The sequence below is a fragment of the Pempheris klunzingeri genome, chromosome 22, assembly GCF_042242105.1.
Source record: "Pempheris klunzingeri isolate RE-2024b chromosome 22, fPemKlu1.hap1, whole genome shotgun sequence".
NCBI lineage: Eukaryota > Metazoa > Chordata > Actinopteri > Acropomatiformes > Pempheridae > Pempheris > Pempheris klunzingeri.
The window spans coordinates 15,926,739-15,944,491 of NC_092033.1; the positions used below are offsets into that span (position 1 = coordinate 15,926,739).

Sequence of the window (17,753 nt, forward strand, 5' to 3'; positions counted from 1 at the left end):
GGGTGAGATCTTGCGTGGAGCCCCAGATCGAGGAAGATTATCAGTGGTCTTGTCTTCCATTTTCTAATAATTGCTCCCACCATTGATTTCTTCACACCAAACTGCTTACCTATTGCAGATTCAGTCTTCCCAGCCTGGTGCAGGTCTACAATTTTGTTTCTGGTGTCCTTTGACAGCTCTTTGGTCTTGGCCATAGTGGAGTTTGGAGTGTGACTGTTTGAGGTTGTGGACAGGTATCTTTTATACTGATAACGAGTTCAAACAGGTGCCATTAATACAGGTAACGAGTGGAGGACAGAGGAGCCTCTTAAAGAAGAAGTTACAAGTCTATGAGAGCCAGAAATCTTGCTTGTTTGTAGGTGACCAAATACTTATTTTACCAAGGAATTTACCAATTAATTCATTAAAAATCCTACAATGTGATTTCCTGGATTCTTTCCCCCCATTCTGTCTCTCACAGTTGAAGTGTACCTATGATGAAAATAACAGGCCTCTCTCATCTTTTTAAGTGGGAGAACTTGCACAATTGGTGGCTGACTAAATACTTTTTTGCCCCACTGTACGGTATACAGGTGTTATGTTTCTGGAGCACCTGATTTTCCTTGGACCACCATTCACTAGAAAAAGAAGAGAAATTATTTAATTCTATAATCATCTATCTATCATCTATATTGGACCTTTTCAGTGTAATATATTGCTGTATTTAATTTGTTTTTATGTCTGTGTCATGCCAAACATTTGGGTACTTGAACTATATTCTGTTAACGCTTTTGTATTTTACTTGAGTAAAAGTTTTTAATGCATGAAGGTTTTTTTACAGCATTTTATAAACTGATCATAAGTCTTTGACTGTTTTTAAATCTTAATGGCCAAAACATGCAGTAGCTAGTTGAGTACAAAGTACAATTCTTTCCCAAAATGTGATGGAACAGAAGTATAAAGAAGCATAAAATGAAAGAGTAAAATACAAGAACCTCAAAAGTAGGCCTCATATATAGCATAGCATAACTATATACATGGCTAAGCAATGGTTTAAACTTGTTAATGTATTGATTTGCTTTAATGATCATTGAGTTTGGTTGTTGTGATATGGTGTAGTTTACTGTGCAGTCATAAAGTATAGTTGATGTTAGTTTGCTCACACAGACATAGAGTCTACAGACTAACCATCCTCTCCTCTAACCTGGCACCGCTATCTACACACTCACACATACAGTTTACAATAGGCCTCGACCGAGAGACAAAGCTAAGCTATACAATTTGCAAGGTAATGTTATTGTATGAATCAGTTATACTTACCAGTTCCTTGTCAGGCAAATGAGCGTCCGACGCAACTGGGGAAGGACACGAATCCAAGCCATCGAAACAAACAACATCACTGAAGGAAAGTGGTGATCAAGTGGGTGGAGTTCAGGTTAAGGCAACTGAGTCTGGAGGGAGAGTGGCAACTGCAGGACAGATGAGGGAAGGTGAGAATGTCTGAGGACATCTGGTGGGCAGGTAGAAGAATTCGCAGTGAGGGGACCTGGGGAAGTGGAATTGTGGTGGGAGGGAGTGGCTTCAATGCAGGTGGGCCGGAAGAAAACCAGACTATGGGGAACAAGGTAGTGACAAGCAGAAATTTTAGAGGAAAGGAGAAGTAAATTCAACTGCAAATATTGTGAATACTCAATACCCAGGGGTGCAATACTGGTAAACAGAGCTGAACCACTGACAACAATGACATCCTGCAGTACATATCATGTAATTATGGTATAATGTATTTTACTGTTGTGATGTGCTACCAAAACATAAAGTACTAATGGAAAAAGTATCATCCTCCCCCTCTGCATTATCAGGATTCTGCTGCCTGAGGTATTCACTTAGCAGCTGATCTTCCTGATGTATTTCTGGATCTTGGCTGTTTCGTCCTGGACAGTGGCTCTGACGCTCATCAGTCCTCGGCCTCCCTCGCTCCACTTAGTGTACAGTCTCAGGGTGCTGAACTTGGGATGAAACCCTGCATGCATCGTGAGGAGCTTCCATCTCTTGATATCCGTGACCTCCATCTTTTCCTTTGGCCAGCTTATTATACTAGTGGAGTAACTGATGACCGGTATGACACGTTGGTGGCTGTTCTTGTTCTTTCCATTCAGCTGACTTTCCAGGACCTGCCTTACTCCGTGGAGGCACTTGGCTGTGTCTGACTTCCTTGCGACCCTCTCATGGTTCTCATTGGCGTCCAGGATCCCAAGTTATTTGTAGCTGTCCTGAACATCTGAAATGCTTCCTTCTGGTAGTTCGACCCCCCAGTTCTCATCCTCCCTCTCTTTGGCACTCTGAAGGTAACACTGCTGACTTTGAGTCTGGACGTCAGCGGTTTGAGTCCTAGTCAGTGTGGACCCTGAGCGAGGTCTTTAGTGCTATTAGCCTACTTCAGGATGATTGAAAACGCAAATGCAAGAGTCATACTGGACTTGGACGACACCCGGGTCACCAAGGTTCGCGTCAGGTGTTGGGCGACCAGGGGAACCTGATGAGAAATGGAAAACTGGGACAAAGCACAGAGGGCTTTTGGCATATTGCATTGTTTCATGCACTGACCACCACCTAACAACGCGGCTTGTAATTGAAGATGAGAGTCAACATGGCTACCAGTCATTTCACTCATTGAAACAGTAAATGGTGGATCGCGTAGTTGGCGCTTGATAAATAAGTACACAAAACACTGGATTATCGCTTTTGTTTTGTTTTTTTCGAAAGTATTCAAAAATAACAATACTTCCTTGAGAGATTAAGGAGCCCCAGGATGGATTATCTGAACTGTGCTGTACACATCAGTTTTTAAAGTACGTCAAACACATTTGTTGCAGAGATATTATCAAAAGTATGAAGTGAGTGATTTTGCAATTGTGGGTGACTGATGTGACCCCAGAGGGTTAAAGAAGGCATAGTATGCTTAATGCTAGAGTTCAGAGGGGGCAACGTAAGCGAACAGTAGGAAAATCTAAATCAAATCAATATTTGGTGTGACCATTCTTCTAGGTACATTTGCACACAGTTTTTGAAGGACCTCAGCAGGTCAGTTGTTCCAAACATGTTGGAGAACTAACCACAGATCTTCTGTAGCTGTAGGCTGCCTCAGATCCTTCTGTCTCTTAATGTAATCCGGGGCAGAAACTAGAGCCCTAGAGTGTCCGTGTACTGTCTGTGTCTTGTGCCCTGCAGGTTCATTGGGAAGGGCTGTGGCATTAAACCAACTGGAATCTGGCCAGTGGTCCCAGGCTACTTAAGGCTGCCTGCCTGAATACCTGTGCGTCAGTCACATTACCCTGGACCACGGCGTCTGCCTATTTTTGTGTTGCTATCTTTTGTTTTCACAATAACATGCACCAAATATCTACCACTGCATTCACTCACCAGCATACACCACTGATCATTATATGTTGCTTATAAGTTACTTTAATAAATTCAAGTTGATAGTTGTCAACCTTGAGTGCATTTCCTCTCCTTTGTCATGGCTTGCGGGCTGGTCGTAACAGTCCTGCTGCAGAATAAATTTGGGGCCAATCAGACGCCTCCCTGATGGCACTGCATGATGGATTCATGTCTGTTTTTCTCAGTACTGAGGACACCATTAATCCTGACCAAATGCCCTGCTCCATTTGCAAAAATGCAGCCCCAAACTTCACTTCTTCACTGCTGCCTGAAGACACTCATTATTGTTCCGCTCTTCTGCGAACAAACTCCCTTGACTTTGTGCAAGTGTACATAGAGGAATTAATGCTGTTTTGAAGGCAAACAGTGATGTACCACATATGATGAAATATTATAAATTAAAGTAATTGTGTATATTACTTATAAATGTAAACATATACACAATTAAATCACAAACAAATCATCAATTAAAGAACAGGGCTGGTTAAGGTGCGGCTATGGAGCTGAAGGAAAACCAATGAAACAAACACAAATTCCTTTTTATCAACTGTATTGAAACAAAAAAAACACTTGATGTAAATCAAGGAAAACAGCAAAAATAATAAATTGAATGAAAAATGCACAAAACACAAAACCTTGCAAGGAATTTAATTACACAATTCAATAAATTCCAACAGTTTAAATATACAGAAAACAAAATTTCACACCGGGAAAAAAATGCAATGTCCCTTAAAGTCTTAATAAGTCTTAATACTCTTCCTACTGTCAACTATGCTTTAAAGACGTTACCTGTCACAATTCAAAAAGTATATGCCATGGGAAAAAGGCAAGAAGTTCATACATCAGGATGTCAGGTTGAAACACAAAGGGTGGATTTCAGCTACCTAGCTTTTTTCATTAGTATCTATTCTTTGGTTGTCAGCAAGTTAGAGTGGAAAAACTCACTGAAGAAAATGAAAATATAAGAGTGTATGGTTAAGGGGGATTACCATATACTTTTAATGCATTCTTATCATCCTCAATGCGATCAGATCTCTGTCCTCCACAGAAAAACCTGCATGAGAGTATTTTGAGCATAAATAACAGCAAGTCCGACAGCTGATTATAATGAAACAACGATGCACATTTGCAAAGAGGACAGGGGATGCTTACATGGGGTCTGAGTTGGTGCTAAGTGCATAGGCCCATCCACCTGCTTTAAGCTGGGATAGGAGGAGAGGAGCGATCTCCTCTCTGAATGACAAATACAATACTGTGCATATTTAAGCTTTGCGAGCTGTGAATACCATCAAGGTGACAGAATAGGTTTCCCCATAGTATTGGTCATAGATGGCCTTATAATGGTCTTTGCTCCTCTATGGAAGTTTTATGGCTGTGTCACATTTTCTTAAAGTACTTCATCTGATTCTACTTTTTCCTGCATCGTCATCTGAATCCCCACACCTCCCCCTTCACCAAACACACTTCTATGGGCCCTGTTGGGGGCATATGTATGACAAGATAACATTAACCATATTCTTGACGATGGGAGGTAGTGGATGGATGTTGTGCGGCAGGTGGTGGGCTAAGGTCATCTCCCAGGCGTCCACCAGGTGAACATTCAGACCTTTGAACATGGCTCTGAGCACCTTGACACGCTGCAGTGAGTACCAGTCACTGTACATTTGTGCTGCAGTACGCGACATAGCTCTAAGGTTCCCAGTCCGGATGATGACCAGCGTGCCTGGAGCCCTGTCCAGCAGCCGGACCACTGCCCTACGGATGCTCTGCAGTCTGTGGATGTAGACCTCCATGGGGAAACAGGCGAAGTGAGCCCAGACGCCAAAAACTACAACAGTGTCCGTGCCTCCTTTTAAACCATCTAGTTCATTGGCAATGTAACGCAACTCACTGGTGAAGACTTTCTCAACACTGACAATGGGAAGTCCATGGAAGCGGTACGTCACCAAGATGTTGTTTGCATTGTCCAAGGCCATGAAAGGTCCAGCTTTCCTCGAGCTGTGCAGGTCAAACGCCTTAAGACCTGAAAGCATTACAGAGGGAACAGATTAGACTGCAGTGTGAACAAAATCAAACTGTTGACAGAAATCTCTGTGGATCAGCTACCTGGTAGTACTGCGTTGAGGTATTCAAAAAACTGCCTGGTGGTGGAGTCTCCATACAGGTGGACCACCTTGCCTTTCAGACACTGACTGATGGCAGGGGGGTTGAATTGGCGAACTGTAGTGCCACCCAGTCCTCGCCACAGACCCTGGTAGTAATAACCAGAGAGTCCAGATGTCATATTGCTGTTCTCAACCTCTGGTTGACCTGAGAGGAAGTTAAAGGGTTATATTTTGCTTATTTCCAGCAATTCTCATGAAAAGACAAATACAAAGGTCATGTGTACATGTGTCACCAAATGCACAAAGAAACAGAAAGACAAACAAATAAATAAAGAATACCTTCTTTTTTTGGCAGCACAGTGACATTGGCTGGTCCAGAAGCCCGAATGGAGACTTTTATGTTGACGCCACTGATGAAATCACACATAATGAAACACCTCTTACACACACTAAAACATTAACAACACAAATACCAGAAAGGACAAACATTTTATAGAATTTTATGAGGTTAAAACTAGAACAAACATTTAAACTGGAAACAACTGCTTGAAGGTTCTTTAAACATTACACTAAATTTCAATCAATTTTATCACTTACAGCTGCAATTATATATAATATTTAGTCATTTAGATTTTTATTTCATTATATGTTTCATATAGGATCAGTGACACACAAGGTGTCACTCGCAGTGCTGAACCCAGAGATACTCATGACAACATTAAAGCATCTTTCAGCTCAGTGTTATAGTTTTAGGGCCACATATTTTGCCCCAACATATTTAAAAAGCCGCAGTTGGTAGCATTGAGAGGAAAGTGGACTTGCATCAGAATTTTGATGGGAACTTCCAGGTCAACAACCCCTCCTCCAAGTGCACTTTAGCCCTGCCTCCAAGCTCCTCCCCCTAGAGGAGGCTGCCATGCACCTGCCAGTTTTAATTTTGTCATCGGAAATGTTGATGATAAGTACTCTTCATGTACGATGACGTGGACAAAGTCCATTTATTTTCTGACTATATGACAACATAAATGGAAAAGTTGAGAGGAGGGAGGCTGTACACTGACACAGCGTTATACCTGAGCCACACTGCCAACCTCAACCTGCACATGACGGTGACCTTGCTGAACACGTGTGGTGTCCAGCCTATAGAGTTTGCCTTTGATAATGGCCATCAAACAAAGGCCTTGTTAACAAAAGGGATCCTGTCCACAAAAACACTCCAGGGCTTTTAATTTTAAACCAATACAGGAGTTACTAAAATTACATATACACTACTCACAAAAAGTTAGGGATATTCGACTTTCAGGTGAAATTTATGGAAAATGTAAAAAGTGAATGCTACAGTGATATTATATCATGAAAGTAGGGCATTTAAGTAGAAGCATGCACTGGTCATTTCTTCATCTTAAACTATTTATTGAAAGAAAAGCTAACAACAGTGGTAGGTATACCACAACAAAACATTTCAATGTCTCAATAAATTGGGACGTGGCCAAAGGACGTCCACTCCTCTCCTTTCTGTGACTCTTCCAGTCTCTGTATCACTGTTCCAACCTCCTGATGACACTCTGTGACCCTCTAAGCTCAGTGAACACCTCCGTCTGAGGACTTCCTGTTTGAAGCCTCCAGTGTTGAGGTGCTGCTGATCAACTGTTAGGTGTCGTCTTGGTCTCATGATGTCAGAATGTGAACAGCAGGATGAGGAGGACTGTTTAAATACCAATTCTAACTGAAGCAGGAAATGTATCGGTCGCAAAGCTCTTATTTACCTTCCACTAAGCAGCAGGTAGTTAGCAATGAGCTGGTGAACATTGTGGGGTATTTAGCAGCTAAGCCACATATTTTCCTCTGGAGTTTTTAGAGCCCAAACTAGAGCTAAAAGGAGGTCGGCTACTGGACTAGAGTGAAGTAGATACATAGGTAACACACAATGTATTAATTAGAAGTCACACAGAATATCAGTCCTATCTTCCTGCTCCCTCACCTTTGAAAGAGCTTCTCCTCCTTGGCCTTAAGGTTTTCTTTAAATGCTCCCACATAGTGGATGATTCTGGCATCACAGCTGAGCTTCTTCGGCTTGTAGCAGAACCAAGGCTCGCCTGTATGGAGGTCAGTGTAGTTGCAGAGCGGCTGCTGGGTTGGACGTAGGTAGACGTTACAGATGGTAGTTTCAGAGACTGAGCCTGAGCGGAAGATGCTTTTAGAGTAAATCCTGTCAGGTTGTTCCCTATTTAGCCTGCGCAGCACCGTGACAGCCTCACTTGAGTGAACCAGCACCACCTGATAGGACACAGAGTTTCAGAGAGTCCATCATGTTCAGTCATATCCGTGAAGATAAAACAAAAGTGAATATGATTCAAAGCTACACAATTTGGCACATTTGAAATGATTTCATCTTTGTAAACCAAAATTGATTTTAAGACGACAATATCCGCAGAACTGACCATTACTGAACCCATTCCTCCAAACAACGATTGTCCAATCATAGCTTAGCAACTGTAACTAGGCATGGCAGGTCTGCCAAGCTTTGGATTTCTCTACTTTTGAAGTCGTGTGCATGGGGCTGCAGTAGATACTCTGCATTGTTTGGAGGGTGGTCAATTTTTTTTAACCTTTCCACGACCAAAAAGGGAGAGTCTGAGAAATAAAACAGCTTGTCGGTCTGCTTTAATGCATATTTTAGTATGAACGGCTAACCAGTGACCAAACCTTACCTCTAAGACCAAGGACTATTCAAAAACTACATTGCTTGGGTAGAGGTTACATAAAAAAAAGTCAGATTCACAACAACTACCTTGAACTACGGCGGAGCCCTCTTGGTGCTCCTATCGTCTAACGTCACACCCCAGCCAAATTGGTAATCATAGTTATCGGCCAAACAAGGGTATTTTAGAATGAAATTAAAGCCTGATCTTACATTTTCCCATCATACTTAAACTCTGTGAACTAAAACTAGCTCTAAATTGCTAAACAGGAACAATGGTGCTCAGTCTTTCAGTTATGACTTACCGCTTACTGCTTGCAGCTTCAGCCTCAGTATTACAGCAAGATACCCTTTTACAAGCTTTGTGTTTCAATACAAGTCAACAACAATGAAAAGTTGCTGTTTGCACCCAACATGGAGCTGGCTAACTTAGTTAGCTAACTGTAGGTGATTAAATCTGCTAGTGACAATCTGCTGCTGACAAAGTCTACAGATGGTGGCTAGAAATAAGAAAACAGCTGTGGTCTCAAGTTACAATGTTTCTGAAATTCCAGAAAACTTCCAGTAGCTTTTGGAGCCAGCCTCAAGTGGTCTGTCAAAGAATAGCAGTGTTTAGCATTTCAGCGTTGGCATTATATTCCAGAGCCGAGGGTTGCCACTTGGAGAGAAGTGAACAGGGATACCAACAGTAACTACTTGGGCTGGTCTTAGTGAATGGTCAGTTAGACGATAGATTAAAAAGACCTATAGTAAAATCGCATCTAGCAATGATAGTGAGTAGCATCACCTGAACCTGTGCGCTTCCTTCCCACAGTAAAGTGAATACAGCAGAGTAGCTGCCATTGAGATGATCCACCACATGACCAGCCACACCTGCACCAAGCGTCAGGTTGTGCAGCCGGGCAATTAAGAAGTCTCCCCCAGATTTCTTGGGATGTCCCTTGAAGTTATACATGTTGATCATAACCTCCAGCTGATCTCCTACATGCCACTGTCCTCCTCCTCTCTGTGGTGGTAGAATGATGAAGTTGCTGTGGGCAGGATCAGTGGTCTTCTCCAGAGAAAGAGGAGTTGGCAAAACTGGAGTTTCAGGCCAAGTAATGGACTCTAGTAGGAGGCGTTCCTCCTGAGCGTCCTCAGGGGACAGCGGCTGGAAGGTCCATAAGCCGTGATGAGTTTTAGGAACAGTGGAAGCTCTTGGGGCAATGATGGTGGAGTTTATGGAGGAGTTTACTTTATGCTGAAACTGGCAGGGAGTCGACAAAGAGAGAGTGATAAAGAAACATCAAACAAATGAACACTGACCAATGGGGGAAAAAAATGTTTTAAAGAGATTTAAGATACTCAGTCTGCTTTGCACAAGGCAAGGACCTGAATGTTTAATTCAAATTCAAAGATTTCTTTTTGTTTGTGTTTCACTGAAATTCATTTTTGGGATATTTTTTATCATTGGCTCAGAAGCGCAATAAAGGCTGTTTCACACCAGATGGTTTGATAAAAGGTTTTCATGGCTGAAAAATAAATAGAATTTTGATGCATACAGACTGGATTGAGCCACACTAAAGGGGTTTATACATTTAGTGTGTCCAGTCTGTATGCATCAAAATTCAAAATTCAGGGACTTTTTGTCTTTTAGTTAGTAAGTTAAAGCCATTATACCCCAGTGATTCCCACTAATGACTTTTTACAGATCACAGTGGAGGAGACAGATGATTCAGAATGATTTTACACTTTGAACATAGCAAGGTAGTAATTGATGACTGTGATATTTACCGTTATTTCTTTAGATGTAGAGTCAGCTTGTTCCAGCTGACCGCCGCTAACTTTAAACCACTAAACAGAGCACAAAGAGAAACAGAAATATAATAATATAGAAATCTTTAATGCGAAAAAATTGATCTCATTGATCTCCCCAAATGATTCTTCTACAGAATACATATTTTAAGATTTTAAGCTTAAGGTCATTATAAAGATGAATGTCTTCAGTAAGAACAAACAGGGATCAGTAGATTAAAAGAAGAATTGCAGAGGGAGGCAGTTATGTAGCTAACATTAGCTATATAGACATACACAAACTTCAACCTTATAGCTGTGGCTGCCATTAGCAGAGGTTTAAACAATTAGCAATATTCAAAATAGCCACTTATTGTCTGCTTTCATGATAAATCTTCACATGAAGTTAGCAGCATCAGTCATCCCAATCGTGACAATGATTCCAATGCTGTTATTTAGCTTCACATAAGCATGAACTTATTATTGGCAGAATTGGAAGAACAGTTGCTGTCAATGGTGGAATTGTTTGCAACTTTTTCTGCAGAACTTTCTGCCATTACTGAAGGGACATGCACAGGCACCTGCACTTATAGAACATTCTCTCTCTGAGAAGAGTTGTGATTGGCCAAAGTCTCCCATCATGGACTAGATTTTCTAAAGCCTGCACAGAGCCAAGAGAAGTTTTCTCTCAATCTACTTGAATTTCAGTACGCTGAAAGGTATTTTTGCCCAAAGACACCTAAAATAAACAGCCTACCCCAGCTTTAGATCGAACTGTATTCATTAGCAGTGAAGAACATTGCGGTTTTCATGAGCAGTGTCCTGCAATGAGTGGGGTAAAATGGGGGACCCACAAAAAAGCAATTTGCAGGCTTTGCTTTGTCTGAATTTTATTTGTGGGTTCAGTTCTGGGTAAAACAAATGAGATCAAGAGCAGGTTGAATCATATTGGATTATAAATGAATGAAATGAAAGTGAGTATAACAGCACAGTACAATATGTTTTAATCTTCTAGTGCAGTCTGCATGTCAGCAGTCCTCAGGGGAGTAACAATCTCTTGATAAAATGTTCTACAAACACATTCTGATTATTGTCTTGTGTCTTGCCTTGACTATGAGAGCAAACACAGACACAGACTTGGTAGGACGACAGTTCAAAGGTTTGGTTGGTTCAAAAGTTTACTCAATAAACACATAGTAGTCCCTGCCCTTTGAATAGCACTCAAGGCATTTTCAACAATAAAGTACTTTACGTGACTCACGTAATTAAAAGCATTGTGCCAAAGAAACACGCTATAAAAACAGCCTACAGCAGTATTTCGAAATCATGTCTCTGATAGACAGGATGAGAACGAGAGTAATATGGTATCTCAGCTAAGTGAAAAGTAGTGAAGTTCCTGAAGTCAAGTCTATTGAAGACAAATGCATGCACAAGTTTTTCCTAAAGCATACTGAGACATAAGCCTTTTGATCCTTCATATATTCTTTAGGTGATAGTAGGCTGACTTAATAACTGAGTTCATGACTACACCTAATCTTTCTTCCTTGGCTCCAAAAACAATTATTTCAATCATTTCCTTCCACTAGTTGCAATTATGTTCCTTTAGTGCGTCATAACTTCAGTGCATATTTTGTTATCGTCCATGATCTGAGTCCCAGAATGGAGCTTTAGAATTTGAACAGCATTCAAAGCATTTTTATATTGTACCATAAAGCCCCACCCAGTTTTCTAGTCTGTCTAGTGGTATGCTGTGGTAAAGCACGTCGAATGCAACACTGAGATCCAGTAAAACTAAGACTGAAATGCTGCCACTGTCTTTGTTCAAGCAAAAGTCATACAAGACCTTAACAAGAGCAGTCTCAGTGCTTTGGTGTGGCCGAAATCCTGACTAGAAGACACCAAAACAGTTGTTGATTGCCAGGAAGCTGTTTCCCTGTTGAGTAACAGCTTTTTCAAATGTTTGAAATCAGAGATTAAATAAGTAAAAATAATACATTTAGAAAAAGTCAAATACAAAAGGCCGTGAGCATTATATACAAAATATACACTTTTCAACATACACCTGGTTGCACATAGGCTATTTACACACAGGTACAAATAGTCTTGTTGACTACTGACACCTGCCATTTTATAATCTGTTCTATTACCGCCAAAACCTCAAGTGTAAAATACACTCAGCAGCTACACACCAATGTAACTAGCTGCAGTGTTGATCATTCTGTCTGTAACGTTCGTTAGTATGCAAAGCTGCATGGATTTGTTAGGTAGAAAATATTCTAATAGTTCAACAATTTTGCATCATGATTTGCATACACAGTGTAAGATCTTCCTTCAGCTGAGAATCTACATTGCTCAGAGAGAGCTTTTAACTGCCAATTTAAGCCAAAGCTTGGGACATCACCTGGTCCAGACCAGGTTAAATTTGTAGCATAAGTTACCATAGTGATCTAGCCAGGTTTAACAGAAGCCACTCTTGTGGTACTGAAAACCCTGGCTTTTGGCACAAAATTCCTCGCTAACCACTAAACTCACTTCATAGTCCCCTAGGGGAAGACAACATCAGGGGAAGGTAAAGTATTCAGCCACAGCTGTGACACAGGCACATTAACTGTAGTTATGCGGTGTTAAATGTTATGAGAATAAGCAGAAAATGTGAATTTAAAATGTATTTCCTGAATTGCCTTTGTTTTAACATATATTATTTTAGTTCATAATGTATGAAATGGTGCTAAATGATCACTTTTAACATGCTGCTTAACCGAATTCTTTCAATAGTGCATCTTTATTATGGAATTTACGGCCATGTCGATGGTCAGGGTCTGGTTGTTTTTTTAATATAAATATTAAAAAAATTATTATTGTTAATTTATTAGTCATATGTGTGGGTGGTGAGGTGGGAGGGCATCTTAGAAACAATATCCTGAAATCTGACTAATATTAAAAGATCCTATCCTTAAAGTGGTCCCACTTAAGTTCAAGTTCTCACCTGCAGTACCTCCATGTTACGTAGCACAAAGATTAAGACAGTGAGCGCTAGAATGAAGAAGACTGCACTATGCTTCGGAAGGCAAGTGCAGACCTCCCCTCTGATCCAAGCTCTGCCCGTCATGATGAGTGGTCAGTCTCCGCAGCGTAACACTGTGGTGCTGGATGAAAGAATAGAATAAAAAAAACAACAACAGGGAAACTGATACCTTTTTATGCTAAGAATAAGATTTTGACTTGCTAAATCCTGAACTAGATAAGGAAATCCTCCCTTTACGAGTAGTGTCTGATTTCCAGTCACTCAGGAAATACTTTTTAACGGTAAAACATGATATGTAATTTTTCGTTAACAATTCCCTAATTTTTCACTAATTTTATAGCCTTTTTATAGGGTCCCCCCCCCATGATACCTTTTTTTTCGTTTTATGAGACGTTGTATAGGGGAAAATAAGAATGAACTGAGCTTACTGACTTTTAATCCAGAGCCATTTTGTGGTAAAATCAAATTTTGGATACAAATGAATCTAAATCTCTAATCAACAGTTGCAGTTACAGTAAATGTGCACGTGATGACTGCACCGCAGAGACATACCTGGCGTAGTTTGTCTGTTTTGTCCAATTACCGTCAGCTCTACTAAATTTACAGGTTCTTCTCAATCTGATCTGTTCTACTTAGTATCTAGATGTGTTTCAGTTTAATTTTCTACAGACAAACATTATATACAGCCAATACATTGCAATATTAAAATAAAAACAGATGAAGTTGAGTTTAGTTCAGCTTTAGTTTACAAGTACAGACACTGTGGTATTTGGGGAAAAATGACTAAAGCTGAGATGTACAGGGACAACTAAATGACTGAAAATTTGAGGGAACCAATAGTATTAGCAGCAAAAGTAAAAATACTCATGTTCATGTTCAAAGATACTGAAATGAATTCAAACATATCATAAATCTTACCTCAGAGATTCACTCGGCAAGATGTCAGTCTGCAATGAAGAAGAAGTGTGATAGGGCTGACCCTATCACTCACTAAGCTTAATGTTTCATAACTGTCAGAGGAGAAAGCAACATAACCGGTTTAACACGACACTGAGCAGAACAGGGTCACCATTGGTGTCTAATATCTGTTGGTGAGTATTCAAATGGGGGATGTGGTGGTATAAATTATGAGGATGTCAGTGAAAGCTATAGTTTGATATATACCCTGTGTGGAAAGAAAAGATAATAATAATAGTAACCTATACTATAACATATAGACAAAGTTACAAAGTGTTCTATGTGGTTTAAAAACTGTTCAGGACAGGAGGTGAATCAAATCAGACAAAATGAAAGAATAGAATACGCAATAATAGACCAGCACCAGTAATAATAATACCAATAAGACAGGTTGGAAAGTTAGCAGCATTGATGAAAGGCTTTTTGAAAGTTTCAAGAAGTGATTTAAAAGGTGTCACCGATTCTGCAAGCCTCAGATCCTCAGGTAGGGAGCTCCAGAGCTGAGGGGAGGGGGCCAAAGCCACCTTTGGTCACCTTTAGTCTTGAACCAGGACTTAAGAACAGCCAGCAGAGCCCTGCGTGACAATCTTAGGCTGTTACAGGTCTGCCTAGACTCCCTCCTCTCCCCACTGTCTTCCTGTTTTTTCCGTGTGTGTGTGTGTGGGCAGAGCTGCCAGAGGATCACTAACCTGCTCATTTTAATGCACTTGTTGCAATGACATTAAACAATCAGGGCCGGCTCTAGGCATAGGCCATATAGGCGGTCGCCTAGAGTGCCAGCTGCTGGAGGGGCGCTGCTGCAAGCCGGTAATAATTTGCATCCCCGAGTTGCACCCCCCGTCCGTCCGCCGCTGTTGAGACGCAGCGGCGTCTCAACAGCTCACTAAGCAGTCACTGGCAGTAACAATATTTGAGAGTTTAAAGAAAGCTATGAAAAATAAGTCCACGAAAGTCTTTATTTCACATACAGATACGTACGCTAACACAAATAAACACATTTGATAAGAGCTTAAATTAAGTTTAAATGTAAGAACTGCGACTGATGTGGTTATTGAGCCTATTCAGGATTTATCGCTTGATTTCCGTAGGTCCTGGGGCTATCTCACAAAACCTAGATAGTGGATTATGCCGATTTCCAGTTATCCTGGCTTAATTTTGACATAACTTTTTATGTGAAGCAGTGGCGCCATGGACATTTATTCTGTGAAGCTATGCAAATCCTGGTTCCTTATCCGTTCAGCCAGCAGTTATCTGCTTTTTATGTGGACATTGGCACCTGTCGACAGCTGGGGATCTGGCTTTCTGAGCAGGTTGCGTCAGCTTGGGGACAGGCAGGTGTGATAGGAATGCAGGAGGCTGCTGGAGACAGTAACTGGAGATGAGAGGAGCCGGCTCTTGCTGTGGCCCAGCTGAACTGGAGGTTGGTGCAGCTTAGCAGAGGCAAGCTGGACCTCAGCGAGTCTCTGGGACACTCAGCAGTTGTAAGAGCCAAAGACTTAGGGAGCCTTGGCAACTACCTTCTAGTGGGGCGACTGCTGGAGGTCAGGGTGACTCCAACCAGCCGGCACAGGACAGTTGGGTTGCGGGTTCTTAAACACTTGCTGAATTGTCTGGCATCACTACGCGTGACTACATTTAGGGCACATCTGTATGTACAGAGCCGGCTCTGGCCATTTTGGTGCCCGAGATTATGGTTTGGCGCCCCCACCCCTCCGCGCACACACACTACCCCAGTCATTAATAGACAACAACTGTATGACAGACCGTAAACACACACAAATACACACTAAAATAATATAAAATAACAATAAAGATAATGAAATGAAATAAAACCCGAGTTCCTGTTGAGGTATTGTGCAAATATTTAATAAGTCCTGACAGCTCCCACAATATGAACAATAAAAAGGTGCTTTGTTCAAACAACACAAATCAGAATCAGAATTCCTTTAATAATCCTTTAATAATCCCCGGGGGGAAATTGCTGGTTGTTACACACGCCTCAGAAAAGAGAGGCAGCTCTGGTCCTACCAGTAGAGGGCATCAGTGTTCCTCCCCCAGTCCAGTTTGTTATCAATGTGTACCCCCAAGTACTTATAATCCTCAACAATGTCCACACTGACCCCCTGGATGAAAACAGGGGTCACTGGCACCTTGGTCCTCCTCAGATCCACCACCAATTCCTTTGTCTTTGTCACATTGAGCTGTAGATGAACACAGATGAAAACAATAATAATATAAAAACGGAATACTGAAGTTGCAGTGTGGGTTTAACTCAGTCAGTCCCAGTGACAGCAAATCTTTTTTCCTTTTTTTTTCAACAACATGATTGGAAAGTCAGTGAATACTTGGTAACAACGGGCCTTATAGAAGCAGAATGTGCAAACAAAACAACATAAAACTAGAATGTACAGTGCAAGCAAAACATGTCGCTGCGGCAGACAGACTACTACTGATGTGTTCAACATAACAAGAATCATTATCTAGCTGTGATGATGCATTACTAAGATAAAAGAGCCTGCACTACAATGATATAGTTACACAGTAGCTGCAGTATCTTCAGCAGCCACAGTCACAAGACGACACACCCCTACACTGGGACCTCTTTTCTCCACTTCCTGAAAGCTGTACCCGAGGGCTCGGGCAGCCTTCTCATGATGACAAATATAACTTGTTGATGTCAAAAGGAACTGCGCACCAATAACTCGTCCCACCCCCTCATCTGCAGTGCACTGTGCAGTACAGGAAGTGGGGGTGGTTTTTTTTGAGGGCTTGCAGCACGTATGTACTGCTAGTATAGTATGCTGTTTACGATACAGCCTGTTAGAAAGGTGAGTTTGGGACTTAATTCCCGTTGTGAAGTGTCAACACAAATTGAATTTTTACAATTTTTTTGACAGAAACTACGGAAACCTCCAGCTTCCAAGGGTAAGTTATTATGTGTGCTGCTGTGTAAAGATTTTTAAAAAGTGATGGATTCTTTAAAAAAAAAAAAACTGTCCTGCTATATTTAAGGACAGACTTCATTTTGTGTATGTTGTTGTTTGTAATGGGGGTGTCAAATTTGCCATAAGAATACACATTTACACTACTCACAAAAAGTTAGGGATATTCGACTTTCAGGTGAAATATATGCAAAATGTAAAAAGTGAATGCTACAGTGATATTATATCATGAAAGTAGAAGCATGCAATGGTGATTTTTTCATCTTAAACTATTTATTGAAAGAAAATCTAACAACAGTGGTAGGTATACCACAACAAAACATTTCAATGTCTCAATAAATTGGGATGTGGCCAAAGAACGTCCACTCCTCTCCTTTCTGTGACTCTTCCAGTCTCTGTATCACTGTTACAACCTCCTGATGACACTCTGTGACCCTCTAAGCTCAGTGAAAACTTCCGTCTGAGGACTTCCTGTTTGAAGCCTCCAGTGTTGAGGTGCTGCTGATCAACTGTTAGGTGTCGTCTTGGTCTCATGATGTCAGAATGTGAACAGCAGGATGAGGAGGACTGTTTAAATACCAATTCTAACTGAAGCAGGAAATGTATTGGTGGATTCATGGATCAAACCTGTTGTGAATGTTGCTGTTAAGCTTCTTGTTAGAGAACAGCAGCTGGTGCAAAAAGTACTGAAACACTGAACAGTTGGACATGTGCATTCAAAGGTTTAGAGAAAGTCACATTAAGTTCACCTGGAAAGGTTAGAATGCATTTTAGGTTCATCCTGAAATTTCACCTGAAAGCTGAACATCCCTAACTTTTTGTGAGTAGTGTGT

At 41.1% G+C, this 17,753-nt stretch overlaps 2 protein-coding genes across 6 annotated transcripts in view; both read right to left on the minus strand.

The window, feature by feature from the left end:
• LOC139221955 (NXPE family member 3-like) overlaps nt 1-17,753 on the minus strand; it is a 265,241-nt gene that overhangs the window by 8,978 nt on the left and 238,510 nt on the right. For 2 of the 5 annotated variants that reach the window (XM_070853904.1, XM_070853900.1), the window contains exon 1: nt 1,300-1,347. The exons of 2 other annotated variants lie outside the window; for them this stretch is intronic. The gene's annotated coding sequence lies outside the window, so the exon portion shown is untranslated. Of the gene's footprint in view, nt 1-1,299; nt 1,348-17,753 lie in introns of those variants that run through there. One more of the 5 variants, XM_070853901.1, reaches the window with a different exon arrangement.
• Nucleotides 4,313-13,131, minus strand: LOC139221953 (NXPE family member 3-like). Its single transcript, XM_070853897.1, has 7 exons — nt 12,983-13,131; nt 9,997-10,056; nt 9,011-9,469; nt 7,504-7,799; nt 5,862-5,932; nt 5,524-5,727; nt 4,313-5,440 (listed from the first exon to the last, which is right to left on the minus strand). The coding sequence occupies exons 1-7, from the start codon at nt 13,103-13,105 to the stop codon at nt 4,884-4,886; spliced, it is 1,770 nt and encodes a 589-aa protein (XP_070709998.1). The 5' UTR covers nt 13,106-13,131; the 3' UTR covers nt 4,313-4,883.

Bases quoted from the DNA above. Each gene is read 5' to 3' on its own strand.
- LOC139221953 (XM_070853897.1), bottom strand. From the start codon at position 13,105: ATGACGGGCAGAGCTTGGATCAGAGGGGAGGTCTGCACTTGCCTTCCG. The intron at 5,933-7,503 runs GTGAGGGAGCAG...TGATTTCATCAG, and splicing joins GAGGAGAAGCTCTTTCAAAG to TGGCGTCAACATAAAAGTCT. The intron at 5,728-5,861 runs GTATTCTTTATT...ACTTCCTCTCAG, and splicing joins TGTGCTGCCAAAAAAAGAAG to GTCAACCAGAGGTTGAGAAC.